The sequence below is a fragment of the Aotus nancymaae genome, unplaced genomic scaffold (assembly GCF_030222135.1).
Source record: "Aotus nancymaae isolate 86718 unplaced genomic scaffold, 86718_ANA_hifiasm-v0.15.2.pri h1tg000038l, whole genome shotgun sequence".
NCBI lineage: Eukaryota > Metazoa > Chordata > Mammalia > Primates > Aotidae > Aotus > Aotus nancymaae.
The window spans coordinates 5,674,619-5,695,263 of NW_026988452.1; the positions used below are offsets into that span (position 1 = coordinate 5,674,619).

The following is a 20,645-nucleotide window of genomic DNA, read 5'->3' on the forward strand; positions in this document are numbered from 1 at the left end:
TGAAAACTGGTACAAAAATGATCTCGGTATCCTTATTCATAAAAGATAAAACCAGAAACGACTTTAATGTCCATCATCAGGATAATGGAGAAAACATATTGTGGCTTATTCACATGATGGAATTCCACACAGCAACAAAAAAGAACACACACCGATATTATATATATATAATTAATATATATATACATACACATACACATATAACAGGCATTAATCTCAAAACCAATAGGTTGAGGAGCTAGACAAAAAGCACATATTAGATTATTCTGTTTCATACAAAATTTAAAAACAGGAAAACTGATCTGTTGATAACAGTTCAAATATCCTCTCTGGGAGGGGGAGCAGATATTGCCTGGGAAACGGCATGAGGGGATTGTCTGGAATGTTCTGTTTTTTGATGTGGGTGGTGGCTACAGGGGCGTAGACATGTATAAAAATTACTGATCTGTACACTTGTGTGTGTGCATTTTACTGTATGTAAATTACACCTCAATTCTAAATAAGCTATTAAAGACCTCCCCAACCCCCACTAAAAAAAGAGGTAGTTGTTATCTGTGCTAATAGATGGTGATGGGCCCAGAAAGAAGACTGAGGAACAACTACAGGAGTTAGACAGGGGGAGGTCATGCTTGTCCTGTACATTACCTGTTAGTACACAGCCAGTCTGAGTACAATCGACTCTCCGGCCACTCTCTGCCCAGGGAACCCTTTTTCCTTTTCTTTAGTTGTACACAGACACATTCTCTTTGTCTCAATCTTAGGTCACGGCAGCCTCTGAGTGACTTTCTCATCTCTAAAAAGGGACCTCCCTGACCATTTTAAGCTGAGATTTTCCTCTGAGGCCCTAGGCATCTCGCCCTGGTTTTTTTATTTTCATACAAACACCCAATGATCGTGTTAAAATGCATATCCTGACCACTCAGGGCTGGGGCCTGAGATTCTGCATTTCTAACACGCTCCCAGGTGATGGCACACCGCTGGTTCATGGACCGCATTTGAGTAGCAAGGCTAACAATGACATGATTACATTTCCAAATGACTTAAAAAGACCAGGAAAATAAAAAAGGGACTGCCTCAAGAATCAATATAATTGTGCCGTGGCTACCACCTTAACGGAAATACCATGGTTAGATTGGGGACAGTAATAACTATGCTGGGCTGGTTGGACTGCAGTTCAGGCCTGGGTTCTATTTTAAAAAGGAAGATGCCAAACTAGAGACAGCACAGGGAGTGAGGAACAGAACAGTGAAGAAGGGCCTGGAAATGATATACACCAAATGGTCCGAAGGATGAGGTTCTGGAACTTGTCTCTATTGCACGGATTGGCCTAGGTATGGAGCTATGGCACCTCTGCTGAAGGACAGGAATCCAAATACATTGACAACATCCTTGAAATGGCTTCAGTTTGTGAAAATAATAAACACACATGTCAGTGAGGATGGATAAGATGGACAGATAAAGACCACCTTATCATTATCAGGGTCTGACATCTACCGAAGGGAGTGGACGCACCGGGCAGTCCTTCCCCAGCTCTGCTGCTTATCTCAGGGATACACACTCACAAACTACCTCGCTCAAGTCTCTGCCCTGCTGACTGTGCTCATGCTTCCCAGTGGCCACCCTTCCTCTCTCCCAATAAACACAACTCTGGTCTGTCTAGAGTGGCAATGTGCCTGGCTGAGGAAATTCATTTGCCACCCCGTCTTGTGGCATGCTTCTGGCCAGTGAGATGTATGTGGAGAATGTCAAGTGGAGCTCTAGGAAAGCTCTTTAAAAGGGGGCAGACATTTTGTCCTCTGTCCTCCTCCTTGCTTGGAATGCAGCTGTAGTGTTGGAAGTGGAAACCAAAAAGCAGCATCAGGGAAAGGGCAGCCTTTGAAACCCCCTATGAAGACAGACTGAAAGGAAAGGCAGAAGGAACGGGGTTCCTGTGGGCACCATGCAGGTTCATACTAGCCCTGAAATGCCCACCTCTCAATTTATTACTGCCAAAGAAAAATAAAAATCTCGAGGATCCGCTGCTAAAAAAGTTGGCTTTTCTGTTACATATAGCCGAACATATTCCTAACTGATTTAAAACACAGACTTGCTAGGGAGAGCAGGACAGGCTCACTAGTTATGCTCAGATGCCTGAGTAAGAACAATGCCAGAAGCCACCACACATCACAGGCAGAGCACAGGGGCAATGGAAGCCCAGACTGTCTGTAAGCCCAGCCTCAAAAGGATAAAATGACAGCTCTGGCAAGCTGGATGGTGATGGACTGTAGCTGCACATTCACATTCTATGTTAAATTCCACACGCATCTATATATGTCAATTCCCCAATTCAGATGCTGGCAGAAACATCCCGTGTGCAACTGACACAGAATATCACACAAACACCTCAAGCGTTCAAAGACTTTCATCAACATGCTTGTAATATACCCTTCAGAACATGAAGGGAACCAGCTGCAGGTAAACCTACTGTAGCGAACGATTTCAATGTCCCACCCAATGCTCCATGGACTCCCTTTATATGCACACACTGTGGCTTCAGTCTTCATTGGCTTCCAAGAGCCAGGACTGTGGGTCTTCTTCTGCCCTGAGGCTATTGGAGCCCTGCTGTCTATACCTCACCCTTGGGTGGAAAGTGCCTGGGACCTTTATTCCTCCCCAAGTGGCCCTTAACCAATGACTGGTGTTGAGAACAAAAACCCAGCTTCCTAACCTGGAGATGGGACAGTACCTTGGGGTAGCTCACACTTTGAGCCCCCTTGCAGATCAGGCTGAGGCCACGCTCTGAGGGACTCTGCCTGAGTTTTCTGTCCTACCCTGTGTCTCTCCACTACCTACCTGTCTTCCCCTGGAAACACGTCCTTCGTGAACCACTTGCATGTGAGCCCTCATCCCAGGATCTGCTCAGGGAAACCAGACTAGGACACGGAAGTTCTCGATTTTTAAAATTTTATTTCATTCGCCTTAGCTTAGTAGTCTTTCGTGGCTTTCTTTTTAAAAGATGCTGTGCTGCTTTAGAAAAAAGATTTAAAATCCAAGACTGCCCCTTTTCCTCTTAAAAGAGGAAATTATTTAATTGCTGTTTTGCAGTTAGTTAGAAAAAAAAGTCCAGAGGTTTAACACATGTTTTCTAAATTCCCCCACAGATTCACTCAAGTTTGCAGCTCTGGGAAACGTCCTTCTTAATTGATCCTTGTCGGAGCTATGGCTCTGTTGACATTTCTAAAGCAAAACACAGCCTTCCTTCCAAACGCAGTGAATACACAAATGAAGCTTTTCATACACGTGAAAGCTGAGCCCCGCCATGGAACACTGAAGCCGCCTTGTGATTTGAAATGGACATCTGCATTTCTCCACCACTTCCTCACTGCCCACTGCCACAGGAAGGGCCCAGCCTCTCTCCCAGGCAGTCCCCTCAAGGCTGGGGACTCCCCGATGCAAGGCCCACAGGTAATCCAGGTGAGGAAATACAAACCCTGGCTGGGGTGCCTGCTCCCCATCACCTCCTCTTGTCCTCTAAGGAAGAAGGGAAGGGCCTACAGAAGCAACCGAGAAATGCCGGAGGGTCTCTGGGGAGTGGAGGGTCTCTGGGGAGTGGAGGGTCTCTGGGGAGTGGAGGGTCTCTGGGGAGTGCCGGTTCCCTCTGCTAAGCAGATGGGGAAGACCAACAAAGATAAAGAGCTTGCCTTTGTGTTAGAGCCTCAAGTGGGCCTAGAGCCAGGTGAGGCTTTTCTACCTGGGGTTATGCAGGAAGTTCAAGGTAAAGTCACCAGGGGGCTGAGGGCACGGGATTAAAGACAGGAAGGGGGCGGAAAAGACTTATTATTTTCTAGGTATCGACATCCACCCTCAGGGCTCTCTCACCAGGGAAAGCAGCAAGTTCATTCATCACCTTAACGGCCGGGCCAAGATGACTACAAACATCTAAGGGTTGCATTTTACCTGAGGCTACTATTAACTTGAGGAGAGACACCAGAGAAAGCAGAACACAGCGAAAATCAGTCCCGGAGTGAAGGAGCGCTGTCATCTGCCGCAGCACTCAGGGATGAGGCGCGCTTCTGCCTAAGAACCGTTCTGTTGCCCAATGCTTGATTTCCCGGCTCTGCTAAGACAATTTGCTTTGTTCGCCTGCACAGGTCCAGTTTCTGCACGGAACCTTCTGTCTAAAAACAGTCCAAAGCACTCGCTCAAATGAAGGTGTGCAAACACGTAAGTGTTTAAGTTCTTCCTGCTGTATCCAGATTAGCAAGTGGGTGGGTCTGTTTTATCACCTGGCGCCATCTTGAGTGGACTGCCCTGAACGTGAGAATAGAACCACTCGTGGAAGAAAGGGACGGCCCTTTCTGCGGTAAAGGCAGACACAAACTGAAGAATCACCTGATAAGAAAATAAACTTGCAAGCCCTCGATGCCTTTCATCATAAAAAAATAAGCCACTGAAAGCCCTGAAGGTTGACCTGGTGCCTTACTGCCTCCAAAGCCCAACTTGGAAGACCAGTTTACTCTGGAACTCAAATTATACTCCTTAGAAACGGCAAAAGTGTGCTTCCCTTCTAAGGTCCTCACCCCTCCCACAGTGCCCTGCCATGGAGGAATTAAGGACCTGGCCTATCCACCTATCTCAGTCTCTCAAGGGGATTAGAAGACGATGCAACCTCTCATCAGCCAAATTCGGTGACTTGGGCCAACCGATGCCAGGCAAAAAGCACGTTGCCCATGAGCTTACAGTGCTGTGTGCGCTGCAGCACGACCGGGAGTGGGGGCTCTTCCTCACCTGTCTTCCTTCCCGAAGCCCCGACACCGAGCCTCTACCTTCCTGGCCTGTCGGCGCTGTTCCTTTGTTCTTCCTTCTCTGCTCTCTCAGTCCACACCTCACTCAAACCGCACAAATGGCCCATCACTGCCTACCTGAGAAAAAGGCTCACTCCCAAACCACTTTCCTCTAGCCCTTTGCAGCAGCTGCCTCCCTGCCCATTCTGAGAGACTCAGGACCTAGCCCCCTGCCATTGTTTCTGGAGGGCATTATTCTCCTCATTCTCTACACTTCGCTATTATGTATTCCGTGCATCACATATTTGAACAATTATATATCTTGGGTTTTAAAGAGTCAATGTCCCTAAACCAAAAACTCCAATACTTAAGCAAATGGTAAGTAAATGAAAAAAAAATCAACAAGCATTATTTTTTAAAAAACCAGGAGTCACGAAAGCCAACACAAACATTTATTGAACTCACCTATATTTACTGCTTCATATTTTCATGTAATGTTCTTAAATATGAGCAACTCATTAAATTAAAAAGTGTTCAGTTTAACACTATCTCTATTTCTTTTTTACTGTATGTAGACACACACGCACACATTATCTCTCTCCAGCCTTAAGACAATGACTCTAATTTTTGGTTTAAAAGGAAGAGTTATCACCCCTGACATACATTCTGTGTTCTATATTCTGACCTTATTTTCCTCTTCCCCCTCAGCACTTAATCTTGGTCTGAAGTAGGTGATCAATGTATCTCTTCTGGGCAAATGAATGAGCTATAAAGTTAAGCTCATGTGTGGGAGAGAGTGGGGGCTACCATGGTAGGTACCCATCATATACAAGTGGGACTGACTGTATGTAATGGTGCAGGACTCATTTAATCCTTGGCACAATCCCCACTCCACAGAGAAAGAAACGGAGGCACAGAGAGAAGACCCTTGACCCAAGGCCACAATGGCCACAAGAAACAGAGTTGGAATCTCAACTCTGCATCTGCTGGTCACCAAAGCTACACTTTCCCTCTATTCCACACTGGTTGCCTGTTATTTGACTTCTGGCAACTTCTAAAATTTGAACTCCAATTTCTAAAATTCGAACTTGTTGCAATCACGGTGAAGTACAAATATTCTAGCCAGCAAATAGTTTTCAAAACATCATGAGTTCTAAAAATTCCATGGATACTACATCCCAGTTGACCCTCTCCACTCCTCTCCTTCCCCGGACACTCACACACCTGAAGCCCAGACTCTCATCTCCTTGACTCATTTATCTGCTGCCAGGGGAAGAACATGAAACACAGTAAGGCTACAGACAGACTCAATTCTACCAGAAACGCAGATCCATGCAATTAACAAGCAGGCAAGAGAATGGGTGGCCTACAGGCTAGATGCGGTCACTGCACATGTTTTGTTTGGCTCACAAGATGTTCAGAGAACGTTTTAATTAGCTGCCAAAGTCATAAGATCTCTGGGTTTTATTAGAAAATAGAGAGTATGGCCGCGCTGGCCTTCACTCCCACCTGGCAACCACTGAACGCTGCTGTGAGCCCGCTGCCCTGCGGGTGAGGCTGGAACCTTTCATCTTCCCACTGTGTTCACTGCTTCCTCCTGCCTCACCCTGTCTTCACCCACACACCACACCTGCCTCACCCCACTCCTGCGCACTGTCAGATTTATGCTACTAGATCTTGCATGAGAACCTCAGCGAGGCTCTATCAGACCAGCTTACAACTTCTAGGAGCCTAGAAAGTGAGGTGCTCAGGTTAGAGATACTTCTAACCCTGTGGGCCTCTCTAGCAGAGGCTGATGAGCCCTGCCCACATGACTTGTACTCCCAGGATGCTGCAGTGCACTTCCAGCTGCCAGCGGCTGTATCCCGAGAGCATCTCTGTTTGGGAAAAATACCCAAGAGCATTTTTCCAAAACCATGTAGGTCTCTCCTGCCATACACGTGACAGAGCAGAAGTACCGGGAATACAAATAGCCGCAGGAAACCTCAATTCTTGACTCCTCGGGAAACGAGTATGAATCTCCCAGCTCCCTCACTCCTCCTAGAGCTGCCCGGCAAGCATAAGCCCCACTGCCCACTGCGGCAGCTGGTTTCACAGCTCACTTTTCATTCACTGCCTCCTGCCTGTATCACTTCGCCTCCCCACCACTGTTTCACCTCCCTACTATATCACTTCACCACCACCCGCCACCGTTGTTTCTTGCATCTCCCAAACAAAGAAATTTCCCCGAATTCCTTGCCATCTGGGAGACCCAGACCAAGCCACCATCTCACACTGTGTAGAAGAGTTGGGCCAGGGTGCCTGCACCCCTTGTTCTCCCTTCTCTCCCAGCACGGCCTCCTCCATCACTCTGTGGCAAGCTGCTGCATCTTCCTTGTACCCAAAAGTCAGCTGGGAGCCCTCATCACCTGACTTGAAGCTTATCCTTTCGCGTCCATGTCTGTTTCCATGCAAGCCGTAACAGTCAATATCATGAAGATGTACACGTGACTCCAGCCCCTTCTATGAGTTTTTCTCCCCCACCCACCCCCGGGCACATGAGGCATTCATGGAGGCAGAAATCCAAAATGGGCTAAAAACAATAAAGAATGAGGTGGGGAGGAGAGACTGCTGAGAACCTATGAGTGGGGACAGGCCTGTAACAGCAAGCGTCAGATTTCTAAAATGTCCTGACATCTCCCTGCCACCAGATGTGTTACTGGCCCCTTGTTCTACCAGAACGTGGGCAGCCCCTTTCCATCCTACTGGGTCCTCCTCTCCTGCCCCTCCTCCTTTGCTCTCTTCTGCCCTCTCATCCCTGCTCCAGCCCAGGTCCCTCCTTCACTAGCCAAATAAGCTGACGCATCCCACCCACCCCAGTTCTGCAATGTAGGCATCAGCTGACTGACACCAGCTCCTTCCTTAGCACTTATCCAAGGATTCTGTCCAACACGGCACTAGCTACCGTGGTAAGACTTGCTTCACCTTGTCATATCTACGCTTCAAACGACTTTGCAGCACCTCTGTAGAGCAGCTGGCACCTTATGCTTTACATGCCTTTGGCCCCCATTAGGCTGTGAGCTCCCTGGGAGCAGGGACTAGATCTGTGTGTCTCCCTGTGGCTGGAACAGTCCCTGGCATGTAGCAGGTACCCAATAACTGCTGTCCAAACAAATCCATGGCTGTTCCACAAAGGCAAGAAGAGCCAAAGCCCTTTGTACCAAATGGCTCCACAGCAAGAAATTAAAACAAGGCTTTACCTTGACTCCAGGGCCACACGGCTGTACCTCTGTACATTTCCAGGGACACCGTTCTTATATTTCATGGAGGTGTCATCTACCAGGAACCCAGTGTGAATGGCGACTCTGGGGTTGTGTGATGCAATGGTTATCTATTCTTCCTTATGCTCCTTTTTCACCACGCACCCCCAATCCCCTGCCTGCCCTGGGAGCTCCCTCTCACTCCTCCCACAGGGCACCCCAAGAATCATCACTGTGTAGTGAAGCTTTGCTGGTTCCTTGCCCGGCAGGCAACATGTTCACTGGGCCTGCCCTCAGGACACCCAGCTGGCGGCCATTATACCCTGAGCTCTGGCTGGACAGCACACACCAGCCAGCTGAATAGCCACCAACAAATTAAACCCTCTTTTATAATGTGTTTTCAAGTTAGCTTTATTTAGGAGAGAAAAAAGCCAGCAGGTGGTCATCCATGTATACCCCAGGTTTTTATCAGCAGCCTTCCCTCAAAAGAAAACATAATCCAGAACAAATCTATGAAAGTGGCCTTGCATTAGAAGAAGATAGAAAAATCCATTGCAGGGGATATTCTGTATTCAGTCCTAGAAGCTAATATATAATTAATTGACTGTGTGATGACAGAGAAGATAGGTAACTTTGGAGGCCTGGACCTTGAGTTTCTCTGTAACTTTGGACTAGACGAATAACCACCCAACCATCCACCCAGCCAGCCATCACCCACCTACCCACCCATCCACCCAGCCATCCACCCAGTCAGCCATCATCCACCTACCCAGCCATCCACCCAGTCAGCCATCATCCACCTACCCACCCATCCACCCAACCATCCACCCAGCCAGCCATCACCCACCTACCCACCCATCCACCCAGCCATCCACCCAACCAGCCATCACCCACCTACCCACCCATCCACCCAGCCATCCACCCAGTCAGCCATCACCCACCTACCCACCCATCTACCCAGCCAGCCATCACCCACCTACCCACCCATCCACCCAGCCATCCACCCAGCCAGCCATTCACTCACTCACCCATCCACCCATCCACCCAGCCTGTTATCCACTCACCTGCCCATTTATCCACTCAGTCAGCAATCCCATCCACCTATCCATATAACCATCCACCCACTCGCCCACCCAGTCACCCAGCCGGTTATCCACCTACCCACCTATCTGCCCACTCAGCCATCCACCCACTCAGCCACCCGCCCACCCATCCTGTGGACAGATCCTGTGCAGCCAGGTGAGAAGCCTGCACAGGGGGTCCCTGAGCTGAGATTTAAGGGCAGAGTAGTTCGTTAAACAAAAATGGGGGTGGGGTGATTCCTGGGTAAAGGTAGCTTTGGTATGAAGTAGTGACTGATTCAAGTGAGTATGTGGGGACATGGTGAGCCAGGGTCTGGGGAGGAAGGAAGGCAGGTAGGACCAGGCTCAGGAGTTTGAACTCCTTCCTGAAGAAAGTAAAGCAGAGGAGTCACAAAGTCAACTTTCTTCTCAAATTGTTATTGGTATAACTGAGATTATAGGATTATTTTTATTAAGCTTTTAAATTATGCATTTACCATGGTGATACTTTTTTACATTTGCTTACTATTATTAAGTATTTATAAAACTTGTTTTGCTTCATTCTATGTTTATGTGGCTATGGTACACTTTTTATTCAACTACTTTTGTATTCTTGAGTGGCTTATCTGCAGATAAGTACTTTTCATGAAGCTCTCATGGTGCCTACAGCAGATGCAGCCAGCACCTCGCTCACATTCCCCAGAACCAGCCAGGGTCCTGGTCACCTGAAGCCACGCCCCTCCAAGTCAAAGGCTTCCCACATCTTTCTGCCTGAGTTGTTTCCTGGCCCCAGGGAGTGTGGGCCATACTTAGAGAAGGCTGGAAGTGCCAGAGTTCATGCCCAGGGTTCATGGTTCTGCATGATGAATAACAGGAGCTGGGGGATCAGTCCTCCAGCAGCTTCCTCACCCTGGAGGGGAATGGACCTGACGTGTGTTACACACAGTCTCTCAGAGGGTCTGAGGAAGACAAGCCCAGCGTGCCCACAGCAGTAACCTGCCTATAAATGCAGACTTCCTGTCTTTCCTCTCTTCTCTGTCTAAATTCACCACTGAGAAGCCCCATCCCCAAATAAACTACCTGTATCTACATCATTGTATCAGGGTATGCTTTTGGGGAAATCCAAACTAGAAGAGGTAATAGCCTATGAAGTCTCAGATATCTGAGACTTCACAGTGGAGGGCAAGTTGGTTGTGTACAGAATTTAAAATTCACAATGGAATATACTGTTCTAACTTTGGACATTAATGTTACAGAAAAGTCTGTAGAAACTAGTTTCTTTGCTTTCTGCTAAGTGTTAATCTTTAAAATTAAAAATTTCATGAAACTATTTGTAGACATTATTATTATTATTATTATTATTATTCTGAGACAGACTGGACTCAAAATTACCAGGCTGGACTGCAGCAGTACAATCTCTGCTCACTGCAACCTCCGCCTCTTGGTTTCAAGAGATTCTCCTGCCTCAGCCTCCCAAGTAGTTGGGACTACAGGCGTGCACCACCACACCAGCTAATTTTTGTGTTTTTAGTAGAGATGGGGTTTCACCCTGTTGGCCAGGATGGTCTCTATCTTTTGACCTCATGATCCACCCACTTCAGCCTCCCAAAGTGCTGGGATTACAAGTATGAGCCACCACACCCGACTGACATTAAAATGTTTTAAATATTTTTTTCCTTGTGTCTGCTGCACCCTTTTTAGGAAATGGAGATCCTCCTTTGCTGTCTAAGGAATGGCTTCTGTTCCAATTATTCTGGAACCATTTCTTTGCCCTTCTCCAGTTTCCACCTTCCACAATGTAGTCCTCACTGTCATCCTTTCATATTGTTTGTTCTTTTTCTTCTAATTCTCAGAGCTTCTCAGAAATACCTCCACATCATCAAATCAGCTTTCTGTTCTGCTGATTCTGCTCTTTCCTGAGTATAACAATTTAATTCTGCCACTGATTTCTGGGTTTCACTGTAACATTTCTTTGCCCCATCCATAACATTTATCTTCGCTTGCCTCCTAGTCCACTCCATTTTCATACAGTCTACTGTTCTACTAACTGATCTTTCACTAGGTTCATTTTTTTTTTCACTTTCATCAAGAACAAAAGTAGATGTTCTGTAAAATTTACTTTTGTTTTCTCTTTATAATCTTTTTAAAAATAATGCATTCCCTCTGTATCTTAGTCATGCTTTTCTAGTTTATGCACTAGAATTGTTTTGCAGGCCCATGTTGACCCTGTTAGGCCTGTGTGTTGTTAAACAGGTTGGGTGGGCTCTCCTGATGCTCCTCACTGGCTCCTGGGAGCTGTTAGAATCCTGCTCAGGGCTGGGCGACGCCATTTACATCCTGTTTCTCAACCTTGCAGCGTGGCTGGAGTCCTGAAAGGGAGTTTCTGTTTCTTTTCCCTTTCTTTTCCTGCCACCCTGAGGGTCATCTTGCCCATTTGCTTTTCTGGCTGACCTTGCCTCCACAGCAGCTACAAGATGCCCCCATGCTCCATCACCATTCTGGAGCTAACACTCACCACGTCCCAAAGAGCTCCAGACACCTTGTCGAGTTTCTGCCAAATTGCAACCTAGGGTTCCTTGTGCCAAAGGTTTCAAAGGTTGCCGGAATTCAATGGCAAAGACAGCAGAATGATGTGTTCCCACTTTTTCCCATGGCCAGCTACAGTGGCCAATGGCTTGTACTTGTGGCCTTCCCAGGCACATTATCTTTGACTTCCTAGAGCCTCCTTGTCCAGTATGCTTGGGAGGCTACTCACCACCCCCACATCCCCGCAGTGGCCAATGACGATACGGGGTAGAAAATGATGATGTCCCCTACAGTTTCAAGGGGGGACAATTCTGCAGAGTGATTTATGCTCCAGGGCTTCCCCCATCTCTTCCCAGACCATAAATCAGAAAAAGGCTAGCTTTGACCTGACAGCACACCCCTCCCGGTTCTTCCCCTGCCTGCCCCTGCTCCGTCGCCCCTCTTCGTCTGAGAGTGCTCCTCCAATAAATCACAATGGGCCTCATGCAGTGAGGAAGAGATGGGGACATGAATGCAAAAAGTCCCTGGCATACAGCAGGTGGTCAAAAACGTGACTTCAGGCCAGGCACGGTGGCTCACGCCTGTAATCCCAGCACTTTGGGAGGCCGAGACGGGTGGATCACGAGGTCAAGAGATCGACACCATCCTGGTCAACACGGTGAAACCCCGTCTCTACTAAAAATACAAAAAATTAGCTGGGCATGGTGGCGCGTGCCTGTAATCCCAGCTACTCAGGAGGCTGAGGCAGGAGAATTGCCTGAACCCAGGAGGCAGAGGTTGCGGTGAGCCGAGGTCGCGCCATTGCACTCCAGTCTGGGTAACAAGAGCGAAACTCCGTCTCAAAAAAAAAAAAAAAACGTGACTTCACATCCTCTGAAAAGTTGTAGAGCTAAGGATACGATCATTTGCCGGTACTAACCTCTGCAAAAGACATTCATCACAATTTTGCTTAAAATAAAAACTGGGAATAATCTAAATACAGAGTAAGAGGAACTTTTAGGTAAATATATCCATATGGTGGATTATGCAATCTCAAAGCTAAAAAGAAAAACATGGTAAAGTGGGAGCAAAGCAAGATATAGGAGGCCACCGAGTTTATAAAATAATATGACTGAGTTCTATACAGTGGGGTCAGCTCTGAACTTTCCAGCAGCTAATCAAGAGAATGAAGCCTAGTCAGTCACGAGGTAAAAACAAGCCAAAATGCTTGGGCAAAACACAGCTATTTCTAAGTCTGAGGCTGAAAAGAAATTTCTCACATGGGTCCTGAGTGAGAGAAATCTGTGTAATGTAGTGACCCGGTCGCCAACTACATCTTTTCAGTTCCCATAGAGACGAGTTCCACGGGTCAAATCCCCAAGGAAGCCCCTCTTCCCCTGCCCACCCTCCCACCCTACACAGGGAGATGGCATCACAGCACATGTGATTCTGCAGAAGATACTCTGTGTGTGGCCAGCGATACCTAAACCCAACGGATACTTGGTTCTCTCTTGACTGGGCTTAATCCAGGGGTAGTTTTTAGGGTGTAGAAAGTGGGTGGAAAGTACACTCGTCCTGCAGTCCTTGGTTGCCTTTGTGGCCTCCCTCAACCCTCGAACTCCGGAAAGCTACGAAGCAGCAGGGAATGTGAGATGACTTCTTGGCAAGTTTTGGAGTGCCTCTACTGTAGGTGGCTCTGAGCATTTCAGCTGCCCCCTAAGCTGGGCAGGCTTGGCACACTCCTGTCAACACTATGGAGCCCACAGAATAGGTGCCTGAACAAACGCCGCTGACCTGCTCGATGGATGCCCAGTGCTCACTGGTGGGCAGGGGGAAGCTCTTCCTTAGAAAGTGATTTTGGTTCTATTTTAACATAAAGAACAAGGTGCCCAGTTCAGTGCTGCAGATATTAAAAAGCTGCAGGCAGGGCCAGCTGAACAGCTGTAACAGTTAGAGCAGCACTGGGTAGAGTGGAGTCAAATTCTGTCCGCTTGGCCCCCCTGTTGCCTGTGGGGGAGCCCGTTCCACTTCCTCTGAGAGGTGCACACTCAGGGCGATCACGGGTGGGGAGAACAGCAGCGCTGCACCTCTGAGTCATGCTATCCAAACTTCACTTCATTCAAATTAATTCACTCTAAAAAAAAATCATTCAATTTGTGGAAATAATTTAACTACCTCAATTCACTCCAATATGTCAGGAAGGCCAGGCGCAGTAGCTCATAAAGTGCTATAATCCCAGCACTTCGGGAGGCTGAGGCAGGTAAATCACTTGAGGTCAGGATTTCGAGACCAGCCTAACCAACATGGCAAAACCCTATCTATCAAAAAATACAAAAATTAGCCAGGTGCACACCTATACTCCCAGCTACTCGGGAGGCTGAGGTAGGAGGATCACTTGAACTCAGGAAGCGGATGTTGCAGTGAGCCGAAATTGTGCCACTGCACTCCAGCCTGGTGACAGAGTGAGACTCTATTCCAAAAAAAAAAAAAAAAATGAATAAATAAATAAACATACCAAAGCACAGGCCAAAGCAGCGACCCTCGAGTGGAAACATCAAATACTTCATACATGATAACCAGCATGACAAGCAGTGATCTGCCCTTACCTTCAAACTACAGGCCTAAAGGTGGAATTTTCTAGAACACGTGTATGCTGGAGACAGCGACTGTACCATCTCCAAGAAGGGGCTGGACATAACACCATAGGGAGAAGATTCGACGAGAGAAGGGATGGGAGACTGTAAATACAGACACTTCTCTGGCAATCTATGAGTATTTACGGCGGCTTTTTTGACTGTACCAACATATTTTCTAAGTCCAGGAAGAAAAAGTTCTAATCATTCGAAATGATAGTCCACAGAAAGGATCAGTGCTTGTAGTATCATTGCATATTCCAGGCTATGATGAAAGTCAGAAAGCGCACCGGACGGAATGGTCGCTCTTTACAGGGACGCCCTCCTTACCTTCTGCCACATGTTAATGAAGAAGAGCTCCCGGGAAACGTTGAAGGAGACGTTGGCGTCATAGGCGTCATCCCCGAGGTTGGAGATAGAGATGTTTAGGGAGATGTTCTTCACAGCCCCCAAAGCTAGATACAGGGTTTTCTCATCCATACTGTAAGGAAAAATAAACAGCAGTGAATGCCCTGAGGCCTACACTAACATAACATGACGCACAAGGGGTAGCTGAAGGTGCAGGGCAGAAACTGAGATCAGAACTACAAGTTCCAGGAGCCCCACTGATCAGCCACGTGTCCCTGGGCAATCAGTTAGCTCTATGGGCCTCAGCGTCCTCATCTAAAACACAGGGTTTTACCTTGCCTAACTCACCAGACTGTTCAGAGGCCCACATGAAATCTTGTACATCAAACTTCAAAAACTATAAGGCATTTAATAACCTATGCATGGGATTCATTTGTACATTAATTCATTTGGTTATTTTTGAGTGCCTACCACATGCCAGCCACTACCCTATGTGCTAGGGAAGGGGCAGCAAAGAGAGTCCTCACAGCTTCAGGGAGACAGAAAACACACATAGAAAGAAGCACATGTGTGTGTCAGATTGTGATAAGAGCTGTGGAGAAAACTTACAAAGGGTCGGGAGGCTAGAAGAAGCCAGGCTTGCAAGGGAGGTGGGGTGCGATTTACAGTAAGGTGATCAGGGTAACCTCACTGATGAGGTGACCTCTCAGTACAAACCTGAAGAATGAAGGGAAGCAAGAAACACAGGTATCTGGGGACTAGCAAAGAAGTCCCTGAGGTGGGTGTGTGCCTGGCACAAGCAGATATCAGCAAGGAGGCCAGTGCGGCTGGAGAGCGGTGAGGAAGAGTGCAGGAAGGAATGCGCTCAGAGGGGCCGAGGGAGTGGGGTCAGCAGACTCCACAGGGCCTTGCGGGCCAGCACAGGGCCTTGGTTTGACCCTCAGAAGCTCCTGCAGGGCTCTGAGCAGAGGAGCAGCATGACTTGGCGTTCATGTTTAAAGGAGGCTGACACTGATTTTGATGCGAACGGTCTGTGAAGTGGCCAGGAGAGGAGCAGGGGGCCCGGTTAGGAGACTCTCATGACAATCCAGGTGTGAGAAGATGAACGTGAAGGCCAGGGTGGTAGCAGCCGAGGGGCTGAGAAGAGGTCATACTCTGGACACATTTCAAAGGTCATGCCAACAGATTTTTCTCATGGATTGGATGAGGGTGTTAGGAAAGGAGGAGGCAAGGACTGAGCCAAAGATTTTGGATTCAATAACTAGAAGAGAAAAGCTGTCATTTATTGAGATGGGAAAGAGTGGGTCAAGTAGGTCCAGCAGAGAAAATCCAAATGCCTATTGGACTTAAAGGAAGTACTGACGCAGGTAGATGCATGAGTCTGGAGTTGAAGGAGGGGTCTGGACTGGAGATACATTTGGTACGGACGAGATACGATCACTAGGAAATGAGCGTAGATAGAGATGAGGACTCACATTTAGGAGTCAAGATGAGGGGTCAGCCAAGAAGACTGGAAAAGCGTGGCTAAGAGGAAAACAGACAGAGGGCATCCGCACGGTCAGAGGCCACATTCCTACCACCTGTCGACCAGTGCGTCTTCAGCTCACCTCCAGCCAGCCCAGAACAGCCCGTCCAGCCATTCATCAGACCCCAGCAATTGTCCCTGTCATATCTTCACTAACTGTTCCTTCTCTAATGGATCATTCCCGTTAGCATGCAAATAGAGGAAAAACTCTAAGGGGAGAAGGACAGTCTCAAAAAAGGAAGGATCAATTTTGTCCAACTGTCAGAACAACGGGAAGAACTAGAACTGGTGATTGGAATCAGCCTTCTGGAGGTCACTGGTGACCTTGATAAGAACTGCTGAAGTGGCGTGATAGGAGGAAAGCCCGACTGGAGACAATTTCAGAGATGTAGGGGGAGAACAAATGGAAGCAATGAGGAAAGACAACTATTTGGAGGAGTTTTTCTCTAAAGGGGAACACAGAAGTAGGCTGGCAGCTGGTCGGGGAAGTGGGCTCTTGGGAGTTTTTTGACATTTTTTATTAAGATGGGAATTATCATAGCATATTTGCATGCTAATGGAAATGACCCATTAGAGAAGGAACAATTAATGAAAATATGACAGGGGACAGTTGCTGAGATCTGATTAATGATTCTTGGCTGTCTGGAGGTGAACTGTCTCAGCTGTCTGGAGGTGAGCTGTCTCGGCTGTCTGGAGGTGAGCTGTCTCGGCTGGCTGGAGGTAAGCTGTCTGGAGGTGAGCTGTCTCGGCTGTCTGGAGGTGAGGTGTCTCGGCTGTCTGAAGGTGAGCTGTCTCGGCTGGCTGGAGGTGAGCTGTCTCGGCTGGCTGGAGGTAAGCTGTCTGGAGGTGAGCTGTCTCGGCTGTCTGGAGGTGAGCTGTCTCGGCTGTCTGGAGGTGAGCTGTCTCGGCTGTCTGGAGGTGAGCTGTCTCGGCTGGCTGGAGGTGAGCTGTCTGGAGGTGAGCTGTCTCGGCTGGCTGGAGGTGAGCTGTCTGGAGGTGAGCTGTCTCGGCTGTCTGGAGGTGAGCTGTCTGGAGGTGAGCTGTCTTGGCTGTCTGGAGGTGAGCTGTCTGGAGGTGAGCTGTCTTGGCTGTCTGGAGGTGAGCTGTCTGGAGGTGAGCTGTCTCGGCTGGCTGGAGGTGAGCTGTCTGGAGGTGAGCTGTCTCGGCTGGCTGGAGGTGAGCTGTCTCGGCTGTCTGGAGGTGAGCTGTCTCGGCTGTCTGGAGGTGAGCTGTCTCGGCTGTCTGGAGGTGAGCTGAAGATGCATTGGTAGATGGGTGGTAGAAATATGCAGGAATTCCTCTGTGACTGCTTCCATTTTGCAGTGAAATAGAAGTAGGGTCAAAAACTGGGAGTTGGAGGAGAAAGAGGGTAAATGTTTGAGGGGTGAGCAGATGGAAGGAAATGGGGTCCCAGGAGAGGGGTAAGTGAATGGGCCAAGGACGAGGACAGTGATGAGGCTGAGGCTGATAAGGAGAATGAAGATGGATGAAAGACTGAAGATTATTATGTGATGTGATCTTTCAACAAAATAAATCCATGTCAGTGGCCAGTTTTAATTGGACAACCAGTTAATGGAAGACGAAATTAAGGATATAATGGTTTGTATAATGAATAGTTGTTATTTTTGGCCACTCATTATCCTGACATCCTCATGTTTTGGGGGAATCTCAAGATAGGTGGGAAGGGCACATCAGCAGAAAGGGGGCAGACCCTCTCTTTTCCCTCTTCTTGATCACTACAAAATTTGAGGTTGCACAGAGAGCCCAGGGATCATCTGAAGTAGCTACAGAGGAGTAGAGAGCCCAGAGGTGGCACCCTGGGCTAAGCCTTGCCTCCTCTGCTTCCTGCCTGTGTTTGCTCCCCAGACTTCTTGCCTATGCTCTGAACCACCCCACATCCTTTTAGTAAATTCCTTTTCTGCTTAAATTAGCCAGCATATGTTTTTGTTGTTTGCAACCACTAATACAGCTAATACACCATGCAAAAGAAGAGAACTATTCGAAATCTCAGTAGGGCAAAATACTTTGAAATACTAATTTCTGGGGGGTGGAATCATCATTACTCATCCGTGAAGAGAGGACCTCACTCTCCTGCATGTCTGGCACATCAACAATAACAACATGTGCAACGAGAAATATGATGGCCTTGCTTTGGAAGCAAGGGCTCTGAGGATCCAAACAAGATGTGAAAAATTAACAAGAGTTGCAAATTCTTGAATGGCCTCCAACAAATTAAGACCCTGATCTCAAGCTATTGTGGCAATTATTTATTATTGTTGGCCATTTTAATCCTAAACAGTTGATAGGTTATTTCTGTCCTTTTGTTTGCTTTTGTAAGATTAAAAGAATAAACCTCAGGCTTGAGTTATGAGAGCGCGCTAACCTGGCTTTATCTTGAGAAGGAACTGGCCAGGCATTCACAACTAACCCTGACACCAGACAGTGTCCAGGGTTTCCGTGGAATATTAGGCAGACGGTGTAGATGAGCCCAGGACCATGGAGGAGAGACTGCCTCTTCATTCCAGTTTAGCTGTTCATGTGATAGCCTCCTGTCCTTGTATGTAAAGGGTAAGGGGTCAGGCCAGGGACATCTAAACTTCTGCCAATCCCCAAACCTTGGGCCTCTGTCACTTAATCTCACAGCAAAGTCATTCCTGAGATTTCAAAGTCAACTGATTCAAACATAGCTCCGTGATCAAGGGAAGCCAGGCAACTTTCAGGGCAGAATGTGCACTCAGATTGTTTTTAGAGGAGCCTCAAAGCTGGGGTTTCATTCTTTCTCCGAAGCTAAAAAAAAACAACAACCAACTTTGACTAGAACAGTACATCTCTGCCTCCAAAGTTATTTTTAGAAATGAAATGAAAATGTGATTTACCAGCATCATGTTGGGTGCTGTCAAATATGTCATCCTTCTGAAACCTCACAACACTGTGAACGGGTCTTGATATTAGGCCCGTATTAGCGACAGGAGGAAACTGAGATGCAGAAAGAGAAGGTGCTGTGCTGGTGTAAGAACGCAGCATCTCCTATGCCTTCAAAGCTCATTCCTCTCCACTATAACCCACATTCTCCAGCCCCCTGACTATCATGTCCCCAGGGGGTCCTTCCCGATCTCCCTGCCTGGGTGAAATAAATCCTCCCATTATGAACACCCCCCACCCCCATATGCTCCATCAACCCTTCATGGTACTTATTGAACTTGTGATTACGCTTTTGTTTGTGAGGCTATTTGGTTAAGAACTGTCTATCCACCACTAGAATCTAAACAACAGGGGCAGGGACCCTTCTCTGGCTTTGCTTATCATTGAACTCCTAGTGACAGAGTTGTACCTGGCACAAAATTTCCCAGGGAATAAAATTCCTTGAAGATCAGAAAGACTGTTCTTCAACAACTAAGCACCGTGGAACATTCAGCATAAAAACCCTGTGCCTGATTGTTTTCATTTTTCAGCAGGACTGTCAGAGAGGGTGGTCCCTCCTAGCAGGTGTTCAATGAACATTTGTTGAATGAACATCCACGACATCCCCGTGACAGATCATCAGCTCCCCCTTCACATTTTACAGATGAAGAAGCTGAGCCCCAGAGAGGGGAACCCACCCAACTGAGGTCACTCAGCTACGTAGGATCTGACCTGCAGCTAGCAGCACGCCTCCTTTGGTATGAAGGCTGGCCCAGACATGGTTCTAACATCAACTACATCTCAGTCAGGGAGGGCTTTGGCAACAGAGTTTACTAACATCTGAAAGAAACAGGACTCCACAAAGACCAACCTCTCTGACAGTCCTGCTGAAAGATTAAAACAACCAGGCACAGAGTTTTTGTGCTGAGCATTCCAGGGGTGCTAATTTATTGAGGAACAGTGTTTCTAATCTTTAAGCAATTTTATTCCCTGAGAAATTTCCCCATTAATTTTAATTTGCTTGTGCAGTATTTTAGCTGGGTTATATTACTGTGCACATGGACCGCTTTGCTGTGCTTTTCTATGAAAATCATTAATAGTCAACATAAGATACAAACTGTACTGTTTCTATAAAGCTTATCTTACAGCCCATACAGAGCCTGCTAGAAACATATTGTTCATTTGTTACTAAAATTTCATACCCAAGTATATCTTATAGCAGCTGAGTTTTTTTGACTGTGTTATTGGGTTTGTACATAAGTTTAGCACCAATTCATTCACTACTCTCCATGGCAGATGTTACTGATGACATCTTGGCAGCTGCGCCAAGCCAGAAAATCTCTGTAGAACTTGTTCTCTGCCCTCATTCATTACTGTACATTAGGATTACCATTCAAAGTTCCTTGTTGGGGAAAATGCAATACATTTCCATATCAACCACATATGCCGAATCACTAAGGCCATTAAAGCAAAAACTTCTCCTTCTATCCAGATAATTTTTTGGATGATGCTTAATAATTTTCTGTTGGATCATTTAGATTTTCCTTAAGTCTTAGACATAAAATCCATGACCTTTTCTTTTGCTGCTATCATAAATCTGGCCTGAGTAAAGGCTAGTACAAGTGTTAATCAAATGCATCCAACTGTATTTGCATTAAAAAACATATTAC

At 47.1% G+C, this 20,645-nt stretch overlaps 1 protein-coding gene across 3 annotated transcripts in view; it reads right to left on the reverse strand.

Moving 5' to 3' along the window:
- The window catches only part of ITGA9 (integrin subunit alpha 9), a 362,228-nt gene that overhangs the window by 124,799 nt on the left and 216,784 nt on the right, over positions 1 to 20,645 (reverse strand). For all 3 annotated transcript variants that reach the window (XM_021666559.2, XM_064360142.1, XM_064360141.1), the window contains one exon: positions 14,532 to 14,682. In XM_021666559.2, the coding sequence (XP_021522234.2) occupies positions 14,532 to 14,682 (151 nt within the window). The remainder of the gene's footprint in view (positions 1 to 14,531; positions 14,683 to 20,645) is intronic.